We start from the raw sequence: 24,555 nt of genomic DNA, 5'->3' as shown, positions 1-24,555 counted from the left end.
CTTTGACCATAAGACAGTGGTCAGAGGAAAAATCATTCATACCAATTCTGACAGGATCAGGGAGATATTCAAGATCCCTCAACTGAAAGATGACCCAGACTCCTTTAATAGGAGAATGATAAGGGTCAATAAAGGGCTGGATAAGGTTCTGGAGGACATATGCATCCCTGGAGCCAAGTGGACTACCAGTACAACTGGCATCCCAGTTCAACTCAAAAGAGAGGATCTAAAACCAGTAGCCAGAGGCTGGCTGGATTTTATTTGTCGTTCCATATTGCCCACCAGCAACCATTCTGAAGTTACCATCAAAAGAGCTGTCATGATTCACTGCATCATGATGGGAAAAGAAGTGGAAGTCCATCAGCTGATCTCCTGTGAGCTATATAAAATAGCAAACAGGAATTCTAAGGACGCCAAATTGGCTTATCCAAGCCTAGTTTCTATGCTTTGCAAAGATGCTGGAGTAAAGATGGGAATAACTGAATATATCCCAATTGAAAAGCCCATTACTGGAACATCAATGATCAGACAACAGCAGCAAGAGGATCCTGTCAGAAGGAGAGCACAAGAAGCCCTCCCAGAACTGCCCCAATTCGAATATTGGGAACAGCTTGAGGCTTCTGTTTCCAGATTGCAAGAAGCTATGGATCAAATAAAGGAAGAACAGAATAATCAAGGTAGCATGATTTGCAAACTGCTCAAGGAACAGGAGGAGCAAGGGCGTGATCTAAGGGAGCTGAAGTGCCAAAAATTAATCCTTGAACCACACCCAAAAGAATTAGAGGAGCATCCACTCCTCAAAACAACAGGTTGTTGAGTTCCAATTTTTCTGTTTTAACTTAGCAGAGATTATTCCCTTTAGAAATTAACCTTAGAAGGTATTTAGTAGTAATTAGGATGTCTATTTTGATTTTATTTCCAATTAAGTTATAATTTATTTTTCTCATCATCACTAGGCATGAATAAAGTAGTAGATTTTCTTTTAGAATAAAGAAGTAATTTATATTTTTCGAGTTCTTAATAAATAAAATTATAATTAATTATATGTGGTGGCAATACTTTTTGTTCTCTGAATGAATGCTTGAACAGTGCATAAGATGTACTTTGAATTTGATGAATATTGGCTCCTGAAAGGACAAAGAACACGAAAAATATTGTTGAGGATCTGAAAAATCATGAAATTGATTCTTGAAGCAAGAAAAAGCAGTTCAAAAAAAATGGCGAAAATTTTAGCAAAGATCCAAGGCTTTGAGCATTAATGGATAGGAGGGCCCAAGGAAATAAAATCCAGGCCTAAGCGGCTAAATCAAGCTGTCCCTAACCATGTGCTTGTGTCATGAAGGCCCAAGTGAAAAGCTTGAGACTGAATGGTTAAAGTCGTGATCCAAAGCTAAAGAGTGTGCTTAAGAGCTCTGGACACCACTAACTGGGGACTTTAGCAAAGCTGAGTCACAATCTGAAAAGGTTCACCCAGTTATGTGTCTGTGGCATTTGTGTATCCGGTGGTAATACTGGAAGACAAAGTGCTTAGGGCCACAGCCAAGACTCATAAAATGACTGTGTTCAAGAATCAACATACTACACTAGGAGAATCAACAATACTATCTGAATTCTGAGTTCCTAAGGATGCCAATCATTCTGAAAATTTAAAGATACAGGGAGATGCCAAAACTGTTCAGAGACAAAAAGCTACAAGCCCCGCTCATCTAATAAGAATCTGAGCTTCATTTAAAACTCGAGAATATTATTATTTCTTTATTTCTGTTAGAACCTATTTTATTCATCTAGTTGCTTGAGGACAAGCAACAGTTTAAGTTTGGTGTTGTGATGAGCGGATATTTTATACGCTTTTTGGGGGTAATTTCATGTAGATTTTAGCATGTTTCAGTTAGTTTTTAGTAAAATAATATTAGTTTTTAGGCAAAAATCATATTTCTGGACTTTACTATGAGTTTGTGTGTTTTTCTGTGATTTCAGGTATTTTCTGGCTGAAATTGAGGGAGCTGAGCAAAAATCTGACTTAGGCTGAAAAAGGACTGCTGATGCTGTTGGATCCTGACCTCCCTGCACTCGGAATGGATTCTCTGGAGCTACAGGAGTCCAATTGACGCACTCTCAACGGCGTTGGAAAGTAGACATCCAGGGCTTTCCAGCAATATATAATAGTCCATACTTTGAGCGAGGATAGACGACGTAACTTGGCGTTAAACGCCAAGTTCATGCTGCTGTCTGGAGTTAAACGCCAGAAAAACGTCATGATCCGGAGTTGAACGCCCAAAACACGTCATAACCTGAAGTTTGACGCCAAGAAAGGCCTCTACACGTGGAAAGCTTTAGTCTCAGCCCCAGCACACACCAAGTGGGCCCCAGAAGTGGATTTCTGCACCAATTATCTTAGTTTATTCATTTTCTGTAACCCTAGGTTACTAGTTTACTATTTAAACAACTTTTACAGACATTTCTGGTACCTCATGACATTTTCAGATCTGAATTACATACTTTGTGACGGCATGAGTCTCTAAACTCCATTGTTGGGGGTGAGGAGCTCTGCAGCGTCTCGATGATTTAATACAATTCCTTTGTTTTCCATTCAAACACGCTTGTTCTTATCTAAGATGTTTATTCGCGCTTAAATGTGGAGAAGGTGATGATCCGTGACACTCATCACCTTCCTCAACCCATGAACGTGTGCCTGACAACCACCTCCGTTCTACATCAGATTGAATGAATATCTCTTAGATTCCCCAACAGAATCTTCGTGGTATAAGCCGGATTGATGGCAGCATTCATGAGAATCCGGAAAGTCTAAACCTTGTCTGTGGTATTCCGAGTAGGATTCCAGGATTGAATGACTGTGACGTGCTTCAAACTTTAACCTGCTGGGCGTTAGTGACAGACGCAAAAGAGGGATTCTATTCCAGTAGGAGCGGGAACCAACCGGTGATTAGCCGTACTGTGACAGAGTGCGTGAGCATAGTTTTCACTGCGAGGATGGGAAGTAGCCACTGACAACGGCGACGCCCTACATAGAGCTTGCCATGGAAGGAACTTGCGTGTGAGAAGAGGATTTCAAGGAGAAGTAGAAATTCAAAGGACAAAGCATCTCCAAAACTCCAACATGTTTCTCATTACTGCAAATCAAAGTAACATTGTTCCCTCTTTTATCAATTCCAGTAATTTCACTTTTAATCCAATTAATCCTATTGATATCCTGACTAAGATTAATAAAATAAATATTGATTGCTTCAAACCAATAATCTCTGTGGATTCGACCCTTACTCACGTAAGGTATTACTTGGACGACCCAGTACACTTGCTGGTCAGTTGAACGGATTTGTGAGCTTCTCTAATCAGTTAGTTAAATTAGTTCTCCTTGGCACATGCCAAGGAGCCATTAATTAAAGATCACAATTTCGTCCACCAGGCCTCAATCATATAAGTGCATGCATACATCAAATAATGGAAATATAGAATTAAGCAAGACAAAGATCATAATTTTAGAGAGAAAAATACACACCAAAGATAAAATATTGATTGATAGAATGCAACCAATCAAATAGACTCAAAATCTCACTGGTTTTGTGTGTTCGAGCTCTAAACTATGTTCCAAAACAATATTTCTTCATACAAGTTTTTCAAAAAGTTTTGTTCAAATTAGTGAAATACTATAAAAATTTTCTTGAAAAAGAAAATGTTACTTCAACCAAGTGGTAAAATATGCACAAAATCAAACAAATATGCAAATGCAATAATGAAAGACAATAATTGGTGTTGAGAAGGGACTAACTAACCCGTGGAGATTGGTATCGACCCCCCCACACTTAAAGAATGCACCGTCCTCGGTGCATGCAAAGATGTGCAGGTGGGCGGGGGTTGTGGTTCCTCAGCCAGTGCTCATTGTAGAGTCTTTCTATTTACTCCTCCTGGTGGCCAGCCATGGTGGGTTGTCTCCCACTCAGCACTTTTAGTTATAGTCCTTAAGTTGGACATTTGGCGAGCTCCTTGTCATGGTGGCTTGTGCTTGAACTCATCTTGAAACTTCCACCAATGCTTGGACTTCCAATAAGCTCTATCAATACCAAGTAAATTTACCAAGCGTTGATGAAGTTCTCCACAAGCTTCGAGCTCCCAAAGTTGATCCTCATATATTCCTGGATCCCAAATCTTGTTTCTACACCCATCTTCAAGTTGATTATCATGATTCCATCCGGGTGGCAAGCAGTCTGAATTCTCACTGAAGCGGCCAAACAACTTCTTAGACCCATTCAGTTGAGCTCTACACCAACCTTTGCATTTAAACTTAAAACTTCCAACCATAATGAACCTTGCAGGGCAATTCTTACCACTGACCATCTTCCTCTTACTCTTAATGCCACAAAGAGCTCTAAGTTGACCATCCGTCTCTAGTATCCCATATTCAAGTGGAATTAGAAAGTTAAGGGATATGAATTTTACCCACTTGAATGTTGTGAAGGGTGATGGCAACTTAGGGGGAAGGGTTTCTAATGAACTTGCAAGCTCCACTCCTTTGTGCTCTTCTTTGACATCTTCCACCTCTTTGCAAGCTTCTTCAATTTCAACCTCTTCCTCTTGGTAGCTTTCTTCTGATTCAATTTCTTCTTTATTGTTCACCAAGGGCATGGGAGGTTGTGCTTCTTCTTCTGAAATCTCCATCTTTTGATCAACCTTTTCTAAGTCTTCAACCATGATATGTCTTGAAGGTTGTACACCCTCCTCAACAACAAATTCAAACTCCTTAGAAGAAGGTTCTGTGACTTGAGGTTCCCATGGAGGTTTTACATCTCCTAAATCTTCAACCACTTCTTCTTCTTCAATAGTTCCGGCTTCCTTCACTTGTTCCAGTACAAATTCATGCTCCTTACTGTCCACCGGAGTTTCTAATGTCTCCTTCATGCTACGTTCTTCATTAGATTATCCACATGAAGCCATAGGGGTTCCTTGAGTGTCCAAACATCGGGAAGCTAATTGATTTATCGCTTGATTCAATTGATGAAGGATTGCGTGAAATTGATCCACTGTTTTCTGGAAATGATCCCTTGACTCTTTTTCCTCCTTGATGATTACCTTTCCATGACAACTCCCTCCAATTACTCCTTCATCTTCAAGGGTCTCTCCTACCTTCACCTTTAGTGCCTCCTCTAGCTCCTTATGAAGTATGGATTCGCGAAGATGATCCTCTCTCTCTTGTTCCACATCAATAGCATCATTGGGATTGCTCTTGGATTGATGGATGTGGGTGCTCTTCCATGGATGGTGGTGATGGGATGAAGAGATCATTCTGTGGTTAAAAAGGAAGTGCATTGGAGCTTGAGGGTTGATTGTTGAAGGTATTTGGTGGTCCGATTTGGGCGGCGAGAGCTTGTATAGTAGAGTTTAGATCGACAAATGCTTTCTCCATAGAGGTTTGGGGTGGGTAGGAGGGTTCATTTGTTGGGAGAAAAGGTTCATAACACGGAGGTGGTTCTTCTTGATAAGGATATGGAGATGGTGTATATTGAGGTGGTGGTTCTGGGTATGGTTCATATGGTGGTTGGTGTGGTGAATAAGGATTGGGGTCATATGGAGGTGAATGGTGGAAAGGGGCTTGTGCGTGTGGTGGTTCAAAGTTATGTTGTGAGGATGGTCTCTAAGCATACGGTGGAGCTTGTTGGTAGCTACTAGGCGGTCCACCATATCTATCAGCTTGGTATGCACTGTAGAATGGTCTTTGTTTGTGATATCTAGGAGGGTGTTGTTGCCTAAAAGGTTGATGAGATCCTCTGGGCTCCGTCCATCTTTGATTGCTTTGACCTTGATGCATATTCCTATTATAGCTTCCTCTTCCTGCAACATAGTTATAACCAGACTCATAACCAAAGGGATGAGAGTTCATAGTAGTGAGAGAAAATAAAAACAAAAGCTAACAAAAAGAAAATATTTTGAAAAAGATATAATTTTTGGAAAAAAATAAGATAGGATTTTGAAAAAGATATGATTTTTGAAAAAAGATAAGATAAGATAAAAAATTTTAAAATCTGATTTTTTTTTATTTTTTTGAAAAATATTTACAATAACCAATAATAAAGCACACGTTTGCAATTCCCCGATAACGGCGCCATTTTGAAGAGAGAACTTTTGCGTGGTCTAGAATTTAGAATAAATTCCCGTTGTAAGTATAGTTTCTAAATCAACAAAAGTCCTTTCTTACAAACGTTTTGGTTGTCACAAGTAACAAACCCCTGATAAAATTGATAACCGAAGTATTTAAACCTCGGGTCGTCTTCTCAAGGAATTGTAGGGAGGTATGTTCTTATTATTGGTTATGCAAAGGTATATTTTGGGGTTTTAAAAATGATTGAACAAGTAATTTAATTGACAAGAAAAATAAATAAATGACTATAAAATAAATTCTTGGCAAGATATGAAAACTGGAAGTCCTATCCCAGTTGTCCTTATCAATTGTGATGAGAATTGAATTTTTCTCCCACTTAGTTAACCTTTACTAAAGCAAAGGAAAGTCAAGTGGACTAATTAGTTTGATCCTCAAGTCCTAGTCAATTCCTGTGCGAAGACTAGCTTTAGAGCGATCTAGATCAATTAGAATCTGTCAATTTCAACCACTGCTGAGTTTGACAACTCAAGAGTTACCAATTAATCAACCAAAACCTAAAGGGAATAAAATCTACTTGAATGAAAATAATTTGGATAGAGCCCAAGCATCAATGACATAAATTAGAGAAAACGATCATAAGTCTGAAATACCTCAAATAATATTAATTAAGAAAATCATAAAATGAATGTCATTAAGCCAAATTGGCAACATATAAAAAAATAAGAGAAGTCAAAATAAAGGAATATTGAACTTGATATGAAGATGAAATAAATCCTAAATCCTTTAAGAGGAATCCTAATCCTAAATCCTAAGAGAGAGGAGAGAACATCTCTCTCTAAAAACTACATCTAAACTAAAAATTATGAATTATGAAAAGCATGTTGAGTCTCTGCATGTTCTCTGACTTTAATCTGTGTTTCTGGGCCAAAATGGGTTGAAATGCGGCCGAGAATCTCTGCCAGTGACTTTTGTAATTCTGCAGATCACGCACGTCATGCGTCCGCGTCGTCCACGCGATCGCATCACTCAGCTTTTTCGTATCACGCGTGCGCGTCGTCTACGCATTCGCGTCGTTCGTGCAGCTTCCAATCCGCGCGGTCGCGCCAGGCACGCGAACGCGTCACTCTGATTTCTTCCATTTGGTGCGGTCGCATGAGCTATGCGACCGCATGACTTCTCGCTGGCCATCTCCTCAATTCCTTGTGTTCCTTCCATTTTTGCACGCTTCTTCTTTATTCTCTAAGCCATTTCTACCCTATGAAGGCTGAAATACTTAACACACAGATCAAGGCATCGAATGGTAATAGGAGAAGATTAAGATTAGCTAAATTAAGACCAAAGAAGCATGTTTTCAATCATAGAACTAAACTAGGAAGGAATTGTAAAATCATGCAAATCATATGAATAAGTGGATGAAAAGCTTGATAAAATCACTCAATTAAATACAATATAAATCATAAATTATTGGTTTATCAATATATAAACTAATAAATTAGTAGATATACAGTATTTTTTAATTTCTTTTTATTTATTATATATAATTATTACAATACCAGATTAGTAAAGATGATGAGTATATGAATATTTTATTCTTTAATTAAAAAATTTTGAATTTAAGTTTTGTAAATGAAAAAAAGAATATTTTATTATTCATATACATATGATAAAAATTATTTTAGAAACAAAATAAATATTAAAGGTTATTAGAATTTATTATTTTTAGTCATTATTTAGTCATTAATTTAATTTTTTTAGTTTAATAGTCTAACAATATTTTTTATTCTATATTTTTAAATATTAATAACTAATTGATAAGTAAAAATAATAAATTTTGATAATTTTCTAATATTTTTCATAAAAATACATTAAATCTATTTTCTCTAATTTCTTTTTATTATATTAGATAATAATACTTATACTATTAAAAATATTATTTGGTTGAATCTCACTTTTTTAATTATATCGATATGATAAAAGATTTTTTTTAATCTCAAAACCAAAAATTTTATGTTATAATGTATTATAATATTTGTGTAATATTTGAAATAATAGGACGAAAAATAATAATTTTAATGGTTAATAACATTAGACTAGTCTAATGACAACTATTTCTTTAATTTAAACACTAATATATATTTCATTACAAAATCTAAATTAAACCATTATACTAGCCTAATGACAAAATTGCATCTCCAGAGGTCCATTTTTTTCAGAAAAAGAGACCTATAAGAGCAACTCCAATGCTAAGAAATAGAGTTCCTCTTCTGACATATGGGGACTCAATTACCATTGGAGTGAAAAGGGAAAAAGGGCTCTTCACGGGGATCAAGGTTGAGAGTCCCTCTAAGCAGGGACTTGCAACAACCAATAAAATCATGCCATGTGGTAAGTTAATAAAAAAATAAAAAATATATTAAATATATATTAAATACTTATATATCTATTTAATTAATTATTTATATTAATTATTTAATAATTAGTTATATTAAATTATAATTAATATAAATAATTATGTTAAATCAATATCAAATATTATTTATATTGTTATATTAAATCATAATTAATTAAATTTATTTTACATAAAAAAATAAATTTAATTTTTATATATTATAAAATAATTTTTAGTTGAATTATTTATTTTTATTTATAAAATTTAAAATACTAATCAAATTTAAGTTATTTATTTTAATATTTTATAATATTGAATTATTTTGAATTTATAAATTTAAATAATATTATTAAAAAATAATAATTATTATATTAATTTTAATTACTTAATTAATTAATTAGGTGGGACACAATAGGGATCAAAATTAGTTCCTTCTAATGGAGAAGAGAGAGATTCATTGAGTTCCTATTTATTGGTTATGACGCAAAATCTGATGTGGAGTCACTTTTTATGACAAGTGGGCCATAAATAGGGACTGAGATGAGTTCCTTACTGGAGATGGTCTAATAGATTATTGGTCAATGGTCCTAAATCCTAACACAGTTAAGTTGGCTGAACCAAGAATCATTTATAAGCAATTAATGCTACAACAGTACAGCCCATCAAGAGGGGACACAACTTTTTTACAACATCCATCTATAACCGATAAGACAGGTTCATTAATTACACACCATGTTCTGAATTTTCTGAAATGCACTTCAGTTATTTCTCCTAACATCTCAACCGTTTCTATTTTTTAATTAGTATCTGAATGGCTATTATTTACGGTATATCAATGTAAAATAAAAAATACTGGTACATGTGAAAGTCTTTCTAAATTATGATGCAAAGACACTTATTCGAATATGGAATATGATAAAATACAAGACATGCAACACACACAAATTTAAAAGTTTTAAAAGATACGAAAATATTATATATATAAAATATAAAATATTTTTTAAATAAATTATAATAATATTTTAATATATTATTATATTAAAATATAAATTAATTTTTAATTATTTTATATTTTTAATTATATAAAATATTTAAAATATTTTTTATTTTAATAATTAATAATATATATTATTTTAAACTTTATTTAAAAAATATATATTAACATAAAATTAAATATATCGATTCGTGATATTTAAACATATTTAAAAAAATATTTTTTATTAAACCACAATTAAACATAAAGACACCAATCTATAGATAGCATCTTTGTGGTAAAAGTGGGGAGTTGACATGCGTATCAAGAGTGGGGCCAAAAATTCCCATTTCAAGATATTAAGATAGACAATTAATTAAATGAAGATGATAAAAATATTTTTTTTTGTGAAAATATTTTGTTTAGAAGTATAAACTATTTATTTAGTCATATTTTAAATAAAAATAATATTTTTATAAATATTAAAATTTAATTATATAATTTATCATTTAAATATTAAAAAAATATTTTTATATAAAAATAATTATAAAATCTTTATTGTAATATACAAGATAAGGTTTCAGTTTATATAAGTCCAACTCTAAGCTACATACACAACACCATCCAATTTCTCTGCTTTGTTGCTACCGTTGCTTCCGAACATCTATGGCTCTTGCATCACTTGATTCCGATGCAAAACTTGAGAAACAAGAAGATGATGCCTTTATGTTTGCGCAAATGGCATGTTCAGTTGTGGTTCCAATGGCTGTGAGGACCACAATAGAGCTTGGTGTATTTGACATTATAGCAAAAGAAGGCGAAGGTGCAAAGCTCTCAGCAAAAGACATTGCGGATCGCATTGGAAGCAACAACCCTGAAGCAGCATCAATGTTGGATCGTGTTCTCAGGCTTCTTGCAAGTCATTCATTACTGTCTTGTTCTGTAGTTGAAGATCCAGAAAGCTCTAATAACTTGCATCACAGGCTGCTGTATAGCCTCTCACCTGTTTCCAAATACTTTGTGACTGATGCTGATGGTGAGTCTTGGGGACCCTCTTTGGCGCATCTTCTGGATAAAGTCTTATATCCATGCTGGTCAGTAAACGCATATTATTTTGGATTTTATGCCCTTTCACGTAACTCTTTGAGCCATTAATTTTTGGTGGAAATTTAAAAGTTATTACTCAACAATGATTAAATGATTTGACATGTTTAATTAAATTATTGTTTAATAATTTTTAACTAACAACTTTACATTAATATAATTGTAAGTGAGTTTTTATTTTAATTTTTTATTTTAAATTTGAAAATAAACGCATCGCATCTTATCTTGGATTTTTATGCCCTTTCACTAAATAAATTATTCTATTTTATTAATTTTTTATCTGTAAAATTATTTTATAATACACATATTTATTTATATATTGTCACATACATTATTAGTAAAAATAATAAGGATAGAAGACTAGAAAAATTAACTTTTAATTAATAATTTATTGATTAATTATAAATTTTTAAATAAAGTTTAAATTTTTTATGAATTAATTTTTTTAATTTATCAAATTAAAAAATATAATAAAAAATAAAAACATTAGCTCATTTTTTATGTAAAATTAACTCTTTTAGTATTCATTTTAAAAAAATTAAAATATAAAATATAAAATTTGAAAGTAATAACTGTTTTAGAATTATTTGTTATGCTAACTTGATAATTACGGCTGACAGCAACTACACCTTAGGTTAATCCTTTAAATCCAATTAAAACCCGACTATTTTCAATGATTATTAGTCAAATATTTTTAAAGGTGACCACTCAGACAAAGATATTTTTATATTGTGTTTTAATTGATTTTTGTATATTTATTCGATGTTTTTTTATTATATATTATTAAATTACTCAAAAAAAAAATTTTCAAAAAATAATAAAAAATATTTAATTTGAACTAAAACAAAAAAATAATAGATTAACTATTAGATTTTTTTAAATTATTTATATAAAAAAGTATATCACATTCATCAATATATATATATATATATATATATATATATATATATATATATATATAAAACAAACTCAAGCCTCTTCAAATTTTTACAAATAAAAAATAATTAATTTATATTCATATAATATATAAAATAATTACTATATTATTATTATATTATAGATTAAAATTTCTTAATTTAATTTTTTTATTTTAATATAAACATTAGAAATAAATAAAATTTTATAACTAAATATAAAATAAAATATATATAATATTAATTAGTTCTTAAAAAATTAAAAAAAATAATTTTTTTATTTTAATAAAATAACTATTTATTAAAGTAGATAAATTAATTATTTTTTTCTCATATACAGTTTTTTTAAGATATAAAAATAATTAATTAGGACATTGGTTAAGATAATTAAAGTCTCTATTTCATTAAATTTTTAATTTAAAGAGAAATTCTAGTTAATTTTGGTATAAAAATTTTGAATTTGATGAAAACATTGATAAAAATTATATTGAATTTTGATTTATTTTATTCTCATTTAAATTAATCACTACATAAATTAAAGTTCTGTTTTGAAGTTATATTCGAGTTTTAATCTAATTTTTAAAGTTTCAATTTACTTAGTTTGATTTTTTAACTTAGGTATCTGTGACTCATATTAGGGTTTTAAGTGTTTAGTTAAAAAAAATTAAGGTAAAAAAATTTTAATTGTCACATCAAATAGTCGCTAGAACGTATAATGTAGTAGTCGTTAGTCCATCTCAGTATGTTGTCAATGATTTTGTGAGACTGTGACAAAAATAAGACCAGGAATCAATGTGAGTCATAACTATTAAGTTGGGAGACTAAATTGAGTAAATCGAAATTTTTGGAATTAGATTGAAATACGAACATAATTTTAGAGACCAATAAGTATTATCTCTTTGTTGACAATTAAGTTGTTTTAATGGTAATTAAGATCTAATAATGGTTTATAATAAAAAAAAGCATTCTTTTGCAACAATGAACCTATAGTAGTAGCTAGAGGTGTTCATAGATTAGATCATATCCATAAATCCACAGTATTTATCCGTATCTGATATGTAACTTTTTTATAAAAGTAAAATTTTCTAATATTTTTTATTTTATGGATATATTTGATATCTGATCCAAACATAAAAAGTGCGAATATCGAATTTGATCTAATGAGTTTATTGCGGATTGGATCGAAATTTCAGTCATATCCGATCTGTGAACATCCCTAACAATAATAACTAAAAAATTATAATTATTATATTTTTAACTAAGAGAAAGTGCAAAAAAAAAAAAATCTGATCAGTGAACATCCCTAACAATAATAACTAAAAAATTATAATGATTATATTTTTGACTAAGAGAAAGTGCAAAAAAAAAAGTACTAAATACAAGAACATTTATTTGGTGACGTGTGTTTCTTTTTTTACTGTGACATACTTTATTATTATTATTATTATTATTATTATTATTATTATTATTATTATTATTATTATTATTATTATTATTATTATTATTATTATTATTATTATGTACATTAAAAAATAATAGGCCCAATTATTGTCATAACATAATAGAAGTATGGAAGTTTATCATTCTCCTCTAACGGAAGAAACAAAATTCTTTTCAATAGTTTATTTAACGTTTAGTAGAATAAAAATAAATTTTAGAGTAAAAGACATATCGGTCCCTGACATTTTTAAAATTGAACATTTTCGTCCCTTAAGATCTGAAAATACTTTTAAACCCTTCACCTTGTAAAATCTGGGACAATTGAACCCCTCCGTTGATTTGGGTTGAAAAACGTCACCGGAGAAGGCTGATGTGGCTGGGGGGAGTGTGACCTGTCCGTTTAGGTTGCTGAGCTGGAGGGGATACTAAAAGTTGAAGGACAGATCGATCCCTCACCCACAAAACGACGTCGTCCCCTTCCCTGAGCCCTATTTGATCAAAAACCTTGGAGGAAGACATGGGTGTTGATGCTGCGATTGTCCATGATGAGTGAAGGGAGCTCTTCATGCACAAGACCTGGAGGGGGATCTTCATGGGCTGTGCAAGGAGGATGTGTGCGAGTTGCGATTGCGCCCAAGTGTTACTGTGGCGTCTACGCCATTATGTACAAGTCAAGAACGACTAGTAACCCTAATAGAGTGTTTCTTGGGTGTCCACTGTTCAAGGTAAGTGAGCGATTTTTACAGTAGTTGGCTTATAGTGTGCTGGGTGTTAATGGGTGATTCACTGAAATTTTGTTCCAGGCTAAAGAACCGTATTGCCGGTACTTTATGTGGCTGGATGAACATTTGAAAAAAATTAGGGCCGTCGAGTTTGAAGCCTTGGGTGCGGTGGATGAAGCTGATAGAGTAGCCATTGAAGAACAGCTACTTCGAAATAAGGATATTGAGAGAAAAGTAGAAGAGTTGGAAAGGAAGCTGTTGTCTATTGAAAGCCAAAAAAAATTGAGTTTGTGGCATATAATTGTGATTGGTGTAGTAGTTGTTGTTGTTGTTGCTGTATGTATGTTTAGGGTGTAAACATGATTGATGTTCATGGAGTTGGTTGTAATGGTTGATGTAAAAATGGTTGATGTACATGGAATTGATGCAAAAATGATTGATGTACATGGAATTTGTTGTGGTTGCTGTATGTATGTTTTTTTTGGAATTCTTTGTTGCTGTATGCATATAATTTAGAACATTCAGACATTATTCCAAGCATTAAACAAGATAGTAATTCTCGATAGATTTAAAACAAAACGTTAGAATGACATTGTGTCTGATTTAATCCAAAACATAGCTAAACAGCATGAGTTAACTCCAAAATATGATAATTTCTGGTTGGCATGTAAACAAGTTTGCCAAGATTACTTTGCTAATAAGCATTGTCTAATGTCATGCTAATAACTAGCCAAAAAAAAAACACAGAAATCATGCTGCCTTGTTCACTTCTTCTGAGGCTAGAGAATTCTCTTTGTGGCACTGGTAGCTGCTTTCATGGTCTCCTTCGAGGGTCCCCTGCTGGTTGGAGTTTTTTGTGTGTGTGGTGTTGGATTTGGTGGTGGATTTGCACTTGTTGGTGGTCGAACAATTGGTTGCTTGGGTCTGAAAGTATGTGCAGCAGCATTGGAGTCTGGTTGGTCCATTCTTGGCAGCTGGGATGGAGGTCTGAATGGAGTCTGTGCTGGAGCTGAAGGTTGGGCCATAAATGGTGCAGGAACTGGTGCAGACCCAGCTGCCTCCCCAGCAATAGGTTCACCCAATGTTTGACCCTGTGATTGATTTTGATCTTATGTAAGAAAGACACAATAATGTAACCAAATGGGGTAATTAGTGCTTAAGCAGTATCAATTTTGTATTACTGACTAATAATAAGAAGCATAAAATGGAGGGGCTGATTAGTGCTTTACCAAATGAGGTCTAAAACATTTTTGGGTGTCGGCTTACCTCTGGTTGAGGGGCTGATTGTGAAAGGGGAAGCAGCACCAGAGCTTGTGAGTTGTCAACTGTCTTCTTGGGTTTCTTCTTCTTTGGTTTCCAGTTCGGGTTGCTTGGAGCTCCTTTACAAGTTTTATAATTATGCCCTTTCTCGTTGCACTTGCTACATGTAACCTGGAAGCTCCTTTTCAGCTTTTCTCCTTGAATATGAGCTTCAGCAGGGTCCTTGTTGCGGTTGTGCACCTTTGGCCGCCCAATAGGCCGTTTGATAGGTGGTGGGGCAGGCCTCAGCTGTTCAGTTGTGGTCCAGAATTCTTCACTCGGAACGGGCTTGATGCAATGTGCATATGTCTTGTGAATGGACTCCATACACAACCATGAATGCACGTAATCCTCAACCTGGTCATGCCTCTTTCTGATAGCAGCAATAGCATGTATGCACGACATGCCTGCATAAACAGCAAAAGTTACATGTAAAAAAGCATAGTTTTACATACGACCAAAACATATTAGTTGGGCTTAAACTGTTTACCAGTCAATTGCCAGGTGTTGCATGAACAGGTGTGCTTGATTAGATCCACGTCCACTTTCGTCTTCTTTCTTGTGACCTCAAACCTTTTTCTTTCATTGTCTCCCACCCACTTAGCTATCCACCTACTGCTTGGTTTTATCTTCATCTGCAACCTTTTCTCTTGAACTGGTGCTAACTTACCCCTATGGTGTTCTAACAATCTAATGTGCTTGGTCATCCTTCTCATTAAGTAGCACCTAATCTCCTCACACATTGTCAAAACAGGTTTTACTCTGTATTTTACTACCTTTGCATTGAACACTTCACACATATTATTAGTCAGGTTATCCACCTTGGGTCCATGACTAAAATAGGCTTTAACCCAGGTGGTAGGTTCAAATTTCATCAAATATTCCCATGCCGCATTGTTTACCCCCTTCAGCCTATCCATTTTCTCCTTAAATTCTGGTTCAGTTGTACACCTAGCACACTCCCACACAATGTCTCTAATGTGCATGTCTTTGAACCTATTAATAAAGTTCTTCCATATATGCATGACACAGTTTCTATGATGTGCCCTTGGCATTACCTCTTTTAAGGCTGGCAGCAGGCCCTACTCATTTCCACCAACAATTAAACAACATTATAGGCTACCCTAACAAACTCTAGAAATAAGCACATTATAAGCTAAGTCAATAAACACCAAAATATAAATAGCAAATAGGCTAACTCAATAAACACCAACATCTAGACATGTTATATGCTAATTCAATAAACAACAAGATACGAACAGATTATAGGCTATTTTCCTAAACATCAACAATTAAGCAGATTATAGGCTAAGTCTATCAACACCCACAACTAAACACATAAAGGAAAGCAAGATTGTTACCTTTTGCTGGTCAGACATAAAGTTCCAACCGAATTGGGAGGCATCACCCAGGTCTTCCTGAAGTAGTGTCAGGAACCATTTCCATGACTCCTTCGTCTCAGATCTTGCAACCGCAAATGCCACAACATAGAACTGATTGTTGGCATCCTATGCCACTGCTGATAGTAACTGGCCTCCATGGTATGTCTTAACAAAGGCCCCATCTAGATGGATGAAAGGCCTACATCCACTCTTGAAGCCTTGCTTACAGCCCTCGAAGCAGATATACATCTTGTCAAAGACAGGAAGGGACTGAGGGATAGGCTTCACATCAATTCTTGCTGTTGACCCAGGATTACTCTTGAGAATCTCCATCCCATACTCCCTGAGCTTTCCATAATGTTCTTTTTCGTTTCCCACTAGCCTTTCCTTGGCTTCTTTTACTGCCCTATATACCATCTTCGGATGCACAACTAAGTTAAACTCTTCCTTGAGGAAATCAGTTGCCTCATTAGTTGTCATATGAGGTTGACTTTCCATTCGCTTTTCCACCTTCTTACTGATCCAGTGTTGATCAGCAACATTACTACCCAGATCTCTTGCACATGTGTGCTCAGACTTGTAAGTCTTAACCTGGAAGCATAGCAGTGTCTTGTTGTAAGATAGATGTGCCAGCCATGGACAATTTTTACCTCTGCATGCAACTCTTACCCTTTCCTTATCATTCTTTATCCACAACAATTCTCTCCCCTCAGCTATGAACATATCTTTCACAACCTCTTTGAAGCCATCTATGGTTGCAAACTTGGTACCCACCTCAAATCTCCCCTCTCCAAATCCATAGTCTTTATTAAACACTGGAAACTCATGCTTGTCTCCCTCATCCTCTGATGACACTGGTGTGTGAAGGTCCTCAGATGCATACTCATAAACCGGGTCATCATCATCTGATTCCTCCTCATTCACATAGAGCCCTATTGGAGGCTTGTCATTGGGCTGCACATATGGAACATCTTCTTTAGCATGCACAGCAGCACCAGTTTTTTGGGGCTTGTGATGAGGAACACTTCCTTTGGGCTTCGCTGTGGGCTTGGTTCTTTTGGGCCTCGCACTAGGCCCAGTTCCTTTGGGCTTGGCAGCTGGCATGGTACCTTTACCACTAGGCACACCTGCAGTCTTTCTCCCAGCACCTCTCTTGTTCCCACTTGACTCTGCCCCTGGCCCTTCCTTGACAGTGACCCTTCTTCTTGGCATCACTTTCTCCTTTCCTTTCACAGTGCTTCTTTTCTTCATCAGATCATTCTCCTCATCACAGCTAGAGGAGTCATCATCAGAACCAGTTTCAGTACCATTCGGAGGAGGTTCATACAAGTCGTCCTCCCCACTACCATTCCCATCCCCTGCTGTCGATGGTGATGACTGAAGCTCTCGCATGATACTGTCCACATCAACTGCATCATCAAATTCTTCCGGCCCCTGTTCTGCAACAACTTCTTCTTCCACAATCTGTGGCTCATCAACAGCGTGATCGAAGTAAATATAGAACTCATTGATATTTGAGTTCCTCAACTTGTTTTCCCGCATTTCATTGATTCCAGCATCCCCTCTCAGTATGTGCAGTCCAGACTCAAGATCATTACTGGTTGGGTCATACCAATAGACTGCCCTGTATGTTGCATAGCCCAGACCCTTGAATAGCGTAACCAAATCCCCAAAATTCACAAAGTCCAAATCCATCTCTGGAAATTTTTCAACCTTCCCACCAATATACTCAAGAGTGCCACCGGGTCCTCTACCAAAATGACCTCCATGGTAAAAAACAGGTACAACATATATATCAACCATCTGCATTACGCACAGATATAGCAATCACACATTAAACCCTAGATCAAGTGCCTGAGAATTTGAAATCAGTTAAATCCCCGAAACAGAGCAAGCGATCATCACTAACCCCAACCCCATGCATTATATTCTACCAAAGACTTAAACAAGAACGAACAGTGTGATTCGACTAATACCCTTACCTCTGTAGCAGAAGGCAGCTTCTTGCAAGACGAAGCCTGTCAAATCCTTCGCCACCCGCAACGTCCACTGAGCACACAACACCTTCTCAACGAGTTGAAGACGTTCTTTTTTTTTGGAGGGAGAAAGAAACTGTTTGTCTTCATGTAGGGTTTTCAGTAATTACAGGCGTGGCTTCTGGGTGTTATGGGAATAACAATATGTGAAATCGGCTCAGGGAAGGGGACGACGTCGTTTTGTGGGTGAGGGATCGATCTGTTCTTCAACTTTTAGTATCCCCTCTAGCTCAGCAACCTAAACGGACAGGTCACACTGCCCCAGCCACATCAGCCTTCTCCGGTGACGTTTTTCAACCAAATCAACGGAGGGGTTCAATTGTCCCAGATTTTACAAGGTGAGGGGTTTAAAAGTATTTTCAAATCTTAAGGGACTAAAATGTCCAATTTTAAAAAGGTCAGGGACCGATATGTCTTTTATTCTAAATTTTATTAGAATAAATTTTAGTACGAGTTTAATATTTTTATTCATCATAAAATATTTATAGAATTACTCGTAGATAAATTTAAAAAAAAAAGAAAATAACATGATTTTTAATTTTATTTTTAAATAAACTTTATTTTTAATTTTAAAATAAATTTTAATTTATATTTTAATAATATTAATTTTTTACTGTATATAATTATTCAATTATTTTTTAATCATATATAAATAAATTATTTTTAATAAGACTTTTTTGTGTTATTCAATTATCTTTTTTAAAATATAATTGATTATTAAAATAATTAAACTTTTCACAACAAAAATAATAAAAAAATATGAACAAAAAAAATTAACCATCATGATAATTTTTTGTATTTTTATTCATATTTTAATTATAAACATAAATATAATTTAATTATATTATTTATGAAATATGACTATAAATATAGATAAAATTTAGTTATATTACTTATATATAATTTCATTGTATTGTATTGTTTATAAACTTAGATTATAATTATGACAATAAAATTGTTCTGGTATTTTTATATGTGTGACTAATTGGGGGTGTTAAAACTTAAAATATTACTCTTAATTATAAATAAGGTTTATAATTTAAAAAATCAAAGACTCAATTAAAAATATACGAAAAAGATGACGTTAAAATATTCTAATTCTTTAAAATAAAAATATTCGAAATTCAATTAAAAATTATTTAAAATTTAAACTCAATAAAAATTTATATTCAATGTGTTTTGTATTAAATATATTTAATAACCTATTATATCATATTGGTTGAAATTAGTTTTTATAATGTTAATTTTCTAATAACACTTTATTAGAGAAAATCATTTTTTTAGAATTTTTTAAAAACTAATTAATATTATATATATTTTGTTACACTACATCTTGTTATAAAAAATTTATTTATTTCTAATGCTTATATTAAAAACGAAAACAAAATTTAAATTAGTAAATTTTAATCTACAATATAATAATAATTTAATAATTATTTTATATATTGTACGAATATAAATTAATTATTTTTTTATTTGTAAAAATTTTAAGAGCTTATTCTATATATATATATATATATATATATATATATATATATATATATATTGATAAATGTGATATATTTTTTATATAAATAATTTTTAAAAAAATCTAATAGTTAATCTATTACGTTTTTTGTTTTAGTCTAAATTAAATATTTTTTTATTATTTTTGGAAAGAAAATTTTTTGAGAAATTTAATAATATATGATAAAGAACACCGAATAAATTATACAGAAACCAATTAAAACACAATATAAAAACATCTTTAACAAAAAGTGAAATTAGCATCTTTATCTGAGTGGTTACCATTTTTAAAATTGTTATTTCACTCTTATATTCTTTTTCTTATTTTAAATTATAATTCCTTTATTCTGTTATTGAGAAGTTCAAAAACAGAGTAAAAGTTATTTATGAGAAGATAGAATAAGCTTGTGAACCAATCAAACTAATTTGACCCTCAGAATCAATTACATTATAACAAATTATATCTGATTTTGACTATTTCCTAACTAATAAAGATCTAGGTGTATCGTTGATAATATAAATTAAAATTTAATTTTATGTACAAATAATTCATTTCAGGAGTTTTAGATATAGTTAATTATTTTGTTTTCATATAAAACTGATAATTCAAAATTATAAGATAAATTGATATATTTACTATTATCATCTAATAATCTTTTACCATCAATTTCACATGAAAATAAATAAAGTTGCAACTTATTTTAGACTTCACATTCCAAAATAAGTAGTATATACATGAGTTACGATAGTATCTTTCTTTTTTCTATTGGTGGGTTTTTAATTATCAGGAGTGAACTGAAAGGAGCGATCTTAGAAGGAGGTATACCATTCAACAGGATTTATGGTATGAATGTGTTTGAGTATGCAAATATTGATCCACGGTTCAACGAGGTTTTCAACAAAGCTATGCTCACATCCTCCACTATATCAATGAAGAGGATTCTTGATGTCTACAAAGGCTTCGACCACATCAATAAACTGGTTGACGTTGGTGGCGGTCTTGGGGCCACTCTCAACTTGATCACTTCTAAATACCCTAATATCCAGGGTGTCAACTTTGATTTGCCTCATGTTATAGAAAATGCTCCCATCTATGCTGGTATATATGATCTACCATTATTTAATTTATTTGTATAAATTTTTGTTTAATTTAAGATGGCTTGTCTACTCTTGAAGTTGATATGATTATTAGAAATTAAGGATGGCATGATGTTACATGAAGCTAGTAGCATGACAGAACAAATTTCCAACTTTTTCTTTTTTTTTTTTATTGATTTTGTATGCGATCTCTCGTGTTGTATATGTGCTTCGAAATTATGAATATTGTGTTATGGTGTTGTTTTCTTTCTGTGTTGCTGTTTTCTTATTATAAAAAGTTGATAGAAACATTTTGTTGAAGTACTAAAAAGGATTGAATGTTATGTTGTTCTATTGTTGCAGGTGTGGAGCACATAGGCGGAGATATGTTCGAGAGCGTTCCCAACGGGGATGCCATTTTTATTAAGGTGGGGTTTATGTTGCTGTTTTTCATAGAGCTTTTTATTTGCTTGTGAGTTTAAAGTTACTCTGTTACTTGCAAATTATTCATCATGAGGCTGGTGGTTGAATTAAATGCAAATAGGCCTTAAAAAATATCTGAAAGACTTAGCACTAAGATTGAGAGAATGATGAAAACAGGAGAAAATGAATTCTGCAGAATATAGAAACTATGATATTGAATATGCAGATTTGTGTACTTGATTACATTATACAATCATGTTATCCACTTTATATACATGTATAAGAGATTGACTTGGTCTAAGAGAGGATAACAGAACAACTAACAAACTAAGCACAAAGAAAAATTAGTTAAAACAGATATTCTTTAAGGCTTTCTTGATTGCTCTGTCACTTGGTCCTTATGCTTCTCTGATCTGATGCATTGCTCTTATATCTATTAAATATACACACTACAAATTAACAAAAATGCTATTTGTATAATAAAATTAGTTACCAAAATCAGTCATTATGTATTTGTATATAAATATATGTGTTGTGTAGTCTATTTTCAATATATATATATATATATATATATATATATATATATATATATATATATATATATTATACTAGTGATTAATTTTAATGTACATGTAGTTTATTCAAAAAATTATTTAATAAATTAAATTTTGAATATTTGTGTATAATAAATGTGTTATTGAAATCATTCTTCATATGTATTTTTTTATTTTATATAAAAAATTTATTTGATAGCTAATTTTTTATGTAGACGTAATGTTTAATCACATTAGCATGTATTAATAAATTTTTTCTCCGAAACATTTACACTAGAAACCGGAGTTGATGTTAATAGAACAAACTATATACATTATGATTGAGTTGATCCCATAGTTTTCTTAGATTATATTATTTTATTTCTAGAATATACTTCATGATTGGGATGACGAAGAATGCTTGAAGATATTAAAAAATTGTCGGAAGGCTATACCGAATGATGGAAAAGTGATTGTGGTGGACAAAGTTCTTCCTGCCGTGCCAGAGCAGACAGATGTTGCTAAGATGGCTTTCAGATCTGATATTTTCATGATGATTCAAATGCCAAAAGGAAAAGAACGAACCCACCAAGATTTCATGCATTTGGCCAAAGCATCTGGATTTAATAACATAACATTGCTTTGTAATGTATCTAGCTTATGGGTCATGGAGTTCTTCAAGTAGCCACATCACAAACTTTCAAATGTCTTAGAACAAGAGTTAATAATTTAGTTTTGATCAATTTAAGTTAAATCATCAGTTAGGTCTTTATATCTTTTAGTGTTCTCACAATTGTGTTTAATTTTAATAGATATGAATAGAGATGTCAATTTGGCTCTAGGCTCTCGGTTTAATTTCAAACTCACACTCTAAAATCTTGATCTTAAATTAATCCTATCTTCTAAAAAGTCTTTTTTAGTCCTAGTTCCCAATAGTCCTTCAATTAAAATGCTAGACTTGATAATCTATGAAGTTAGTCCTATACTATTTAAAATTTTAGGTTACTTATTGAACACCAACCAACTCTAATAACCGACCTAATAACGTATGGACCTTAACTTAATCGATCAGTTTATGGTGACATGCTATTCTGATCGATCATTGGTTGACACCAGGACAATTGTCGGTCGACCAACTCTCTAGGTAGCGTTTGTTTTCGGAGACAGGACATGGAGACATGGACAGCACATTATTAAAAAGCGTTTGGAAGCAAAGTCATGGACACTGGACATATTGTCTCCGGGACAGTTTTCTATACTTTTGTGTTCACTCTTTTACGAAGGACAATGATGGACACGGGATTTGGAAGAGGGACACGGACTGTTTTTATGAATTTTTTTTCTTTTTTGTCCATGGTGCTATTTTTTATTATTCCACTGTTACCCCTTCTTATTTTTCCTATTTTGCGTTGTTCTCAGAAAGTACTTTTTGTACTCTATGCTCTTTTTCTATATCTACGTTCTTTTTCTTTCTCTTTTTTTCTCAGGTACTCTCTCCTTTTTATAAAAATTTTTATTGGATTGGATAATTTCTTTTTTCTTATCATTCTTACTTCAACATCATTTTAACCTTATATTATATTATTTGATTTGTAATAAAAATAATAACAAAAATAATTAGTCTGAAAACTTTTAAAAGATAAATATTATAAAGGTAAAATTGATATTTTAAAATGCTAAAAAATAATTTATAAATTGTAATTGATTTTATATAATTTAAAGAGAAATTAATTTTTTGAAAAGAAAAATAAAATTTTAGATAAAAAAATTAATTTTCTAAATAAAAATAGATTTTTATGTGCAAAAATTAATTTTTTTCCATTTAAAAATAGATTCTTTTTTTAAAACTGATTTTGTATTTAAAATTAATTTGGCTTATTAACCTAAATAAAATTTTTTATTAATCAAACTCAGATTTTTTTTGTTAATATTAACCATATGTATTCTTACATATTAATAATAAATTTAAAAAAATAATTATATTTATAAATTTTATTTTAATATAAATATTATTATATAATTTTTTATTAAAATTTTTGACTGCTTCAAATATTTTTTTTCAAGTTCCCACTGTCTATACTCCTACGTACTCTCATTAATTATTAAATTAATTTATACTAAAAAATTTGGAATCACATGGCTATTTTAGTCATTTTATATAATATTTTAGTCTTGTCCATGTGTATCCAAACATAATACTAGACATTACATTAGTATCCTATCCATCGTATCCAAACACGATATACAAAACATAATTTTTAATGTCTCTGTCCTATTGTCTTTGTCTCAGTGTCCTGTTCTGTCGTGTCTCTACAAACAAACGCTACCTAGGTGATTACCACCCGATTTCAATGATATAGGATCGAAAATGATAAAAATATGGTAACTATAATTAATATAGGGCTAAAATGAGAGGCCAAAATTAAATATTAAAAATAAATTTAGAAAATGTGGTAAAAGAGATAATTCTAAAGTTGGCTCCAAACCCTCTAGGTTGTACAATAGTTTTGTCAAACTGAATTTTTTAGAAACATTAGTCTTTATTTTTGGATAATTTTTTATCCTAACCCATATAGGAGGACTAAGGCCTAAATTTTATGGTACTAATAACTCAATGGATGGTTGTAAATACGATATATTCCAAA

At 32.3% G+C, this 24,555-nt stretch overlaps 2 protein-coding genes and 1 long non-coding RNA gene across 3 annotated transcripts; 2 read left to right on the top strand and 1 right to left on the bottom strand.

Moving 5' to 3' along the window:
- The first annotated feature begins 9,840 nt into the window (after nt 1-9,840).
- On the top strand, nt 9,841-22,819 carry LOC112702632 (cathecol O-methyltransferase 1). The gene is made up of 4 exons (XM_025753762.3): nt 9,841-10,568; nt 20,666-20,976; nt 21,318-21,382; nt 22,299-22,819. Exons 1-4 carry the CDS (start codon nt 10,141-10,143, stop codon nt 22,593-22,595), a joined length of 1,101 nt encoding a protein of 366 aa, XP_025609547.1. The 5' UTR covers nt 9,841-10,140; the 3' UTR covers nt 22,596-22,819.
- LOC140174464 (uncharacterized) lies at nt 13,291-14,119 on the top strand. Its single transcript, XR_011863779.1, has 2 exons — nt 13,291-13,657; nt 13,736-14,119. It is a non-coding gene; the product is annotated as an uncharacterized lncRNA (long non-coding RNA).
- LOC112702631 (uncharacterized) lies at nt 14,393-15,358 on the bottom strand. The gene is made up of 2 exons (XM_025753760.3): nt 14,921-15,358; nt 14,393-14,745 (listed from the first exon to the last, which is right to left on the bottom strand). Exons 1-2 carry the CDS (start codon nt 15,356-15,358, stop codon nt 14,434-14,436), a joined length of 750 nt encoding a protein of 249 aa, XP_025609545.2. The 3' UTR covers nt 14,393-14,433.
- Nucleotides 22,820-24,555: the final 1,736 nt, after the last annotated feature.

This window comes from Arachis hypogaea, chromosome 7, assembly GCF_003086295.3.
Source record: "Arachis hypogaea cultivar Tifrunner chromosome 7, arahy.Tifrunner.gnm2.J5K5, whole genome shotgun sequence".
NCBI lineage: Eukaryota > Viridiplantae > Streptophyta > Magnoliopsida > Fabales > Fabaceae > Arachis > Arachis hypogaea.
This window is presented reverse-complemented; position numbering and strand designations above follow the sequence as displayed.

What these genes read in the sequence shown, in the direction of transcription:
- LOC112702632 (XM_025753762.3), top strand. Translation starts at nt 10,141, where the DNA reads ATGGCTCTTGCATCACTTGATTCCGATGCAAAACTTGAGAAACAAGAA. An exon ending in AAATGCTCCCATCTATGCTG is followed by an intron (nt 20,977 to 21,317) that starts GTATATATGATC and finishes CTATTGTTGCAG; the next exon opens with GTGTGGAGCACATAGGCGGA. An exon ending in GGGATGCCATTTTTATTAAG is followed by an intron (nt 21,383 to 22,298) that starts GTGGGGTTTATG and finishes TTTTATTTCTAG; the next exon opens with AATATACTTCATGATTGGGA.
- LOC112702631 (XM_025753760.3), bottom strand. Translation starts at nt 15,358, where the DNA reads ATGTCGTGCATACATGCTATTGCTGCTATCAGAAAGAGGCATGACCAG. An exon ending in AATCAGCCCCTCAACCAGAG is followed by an intron (nt 14,746 to 14,920) that starts GTAAGCCGACAC and finishes AATCAATCACAG; the next exon opens with GGTCAAACATTGGGTGAACC.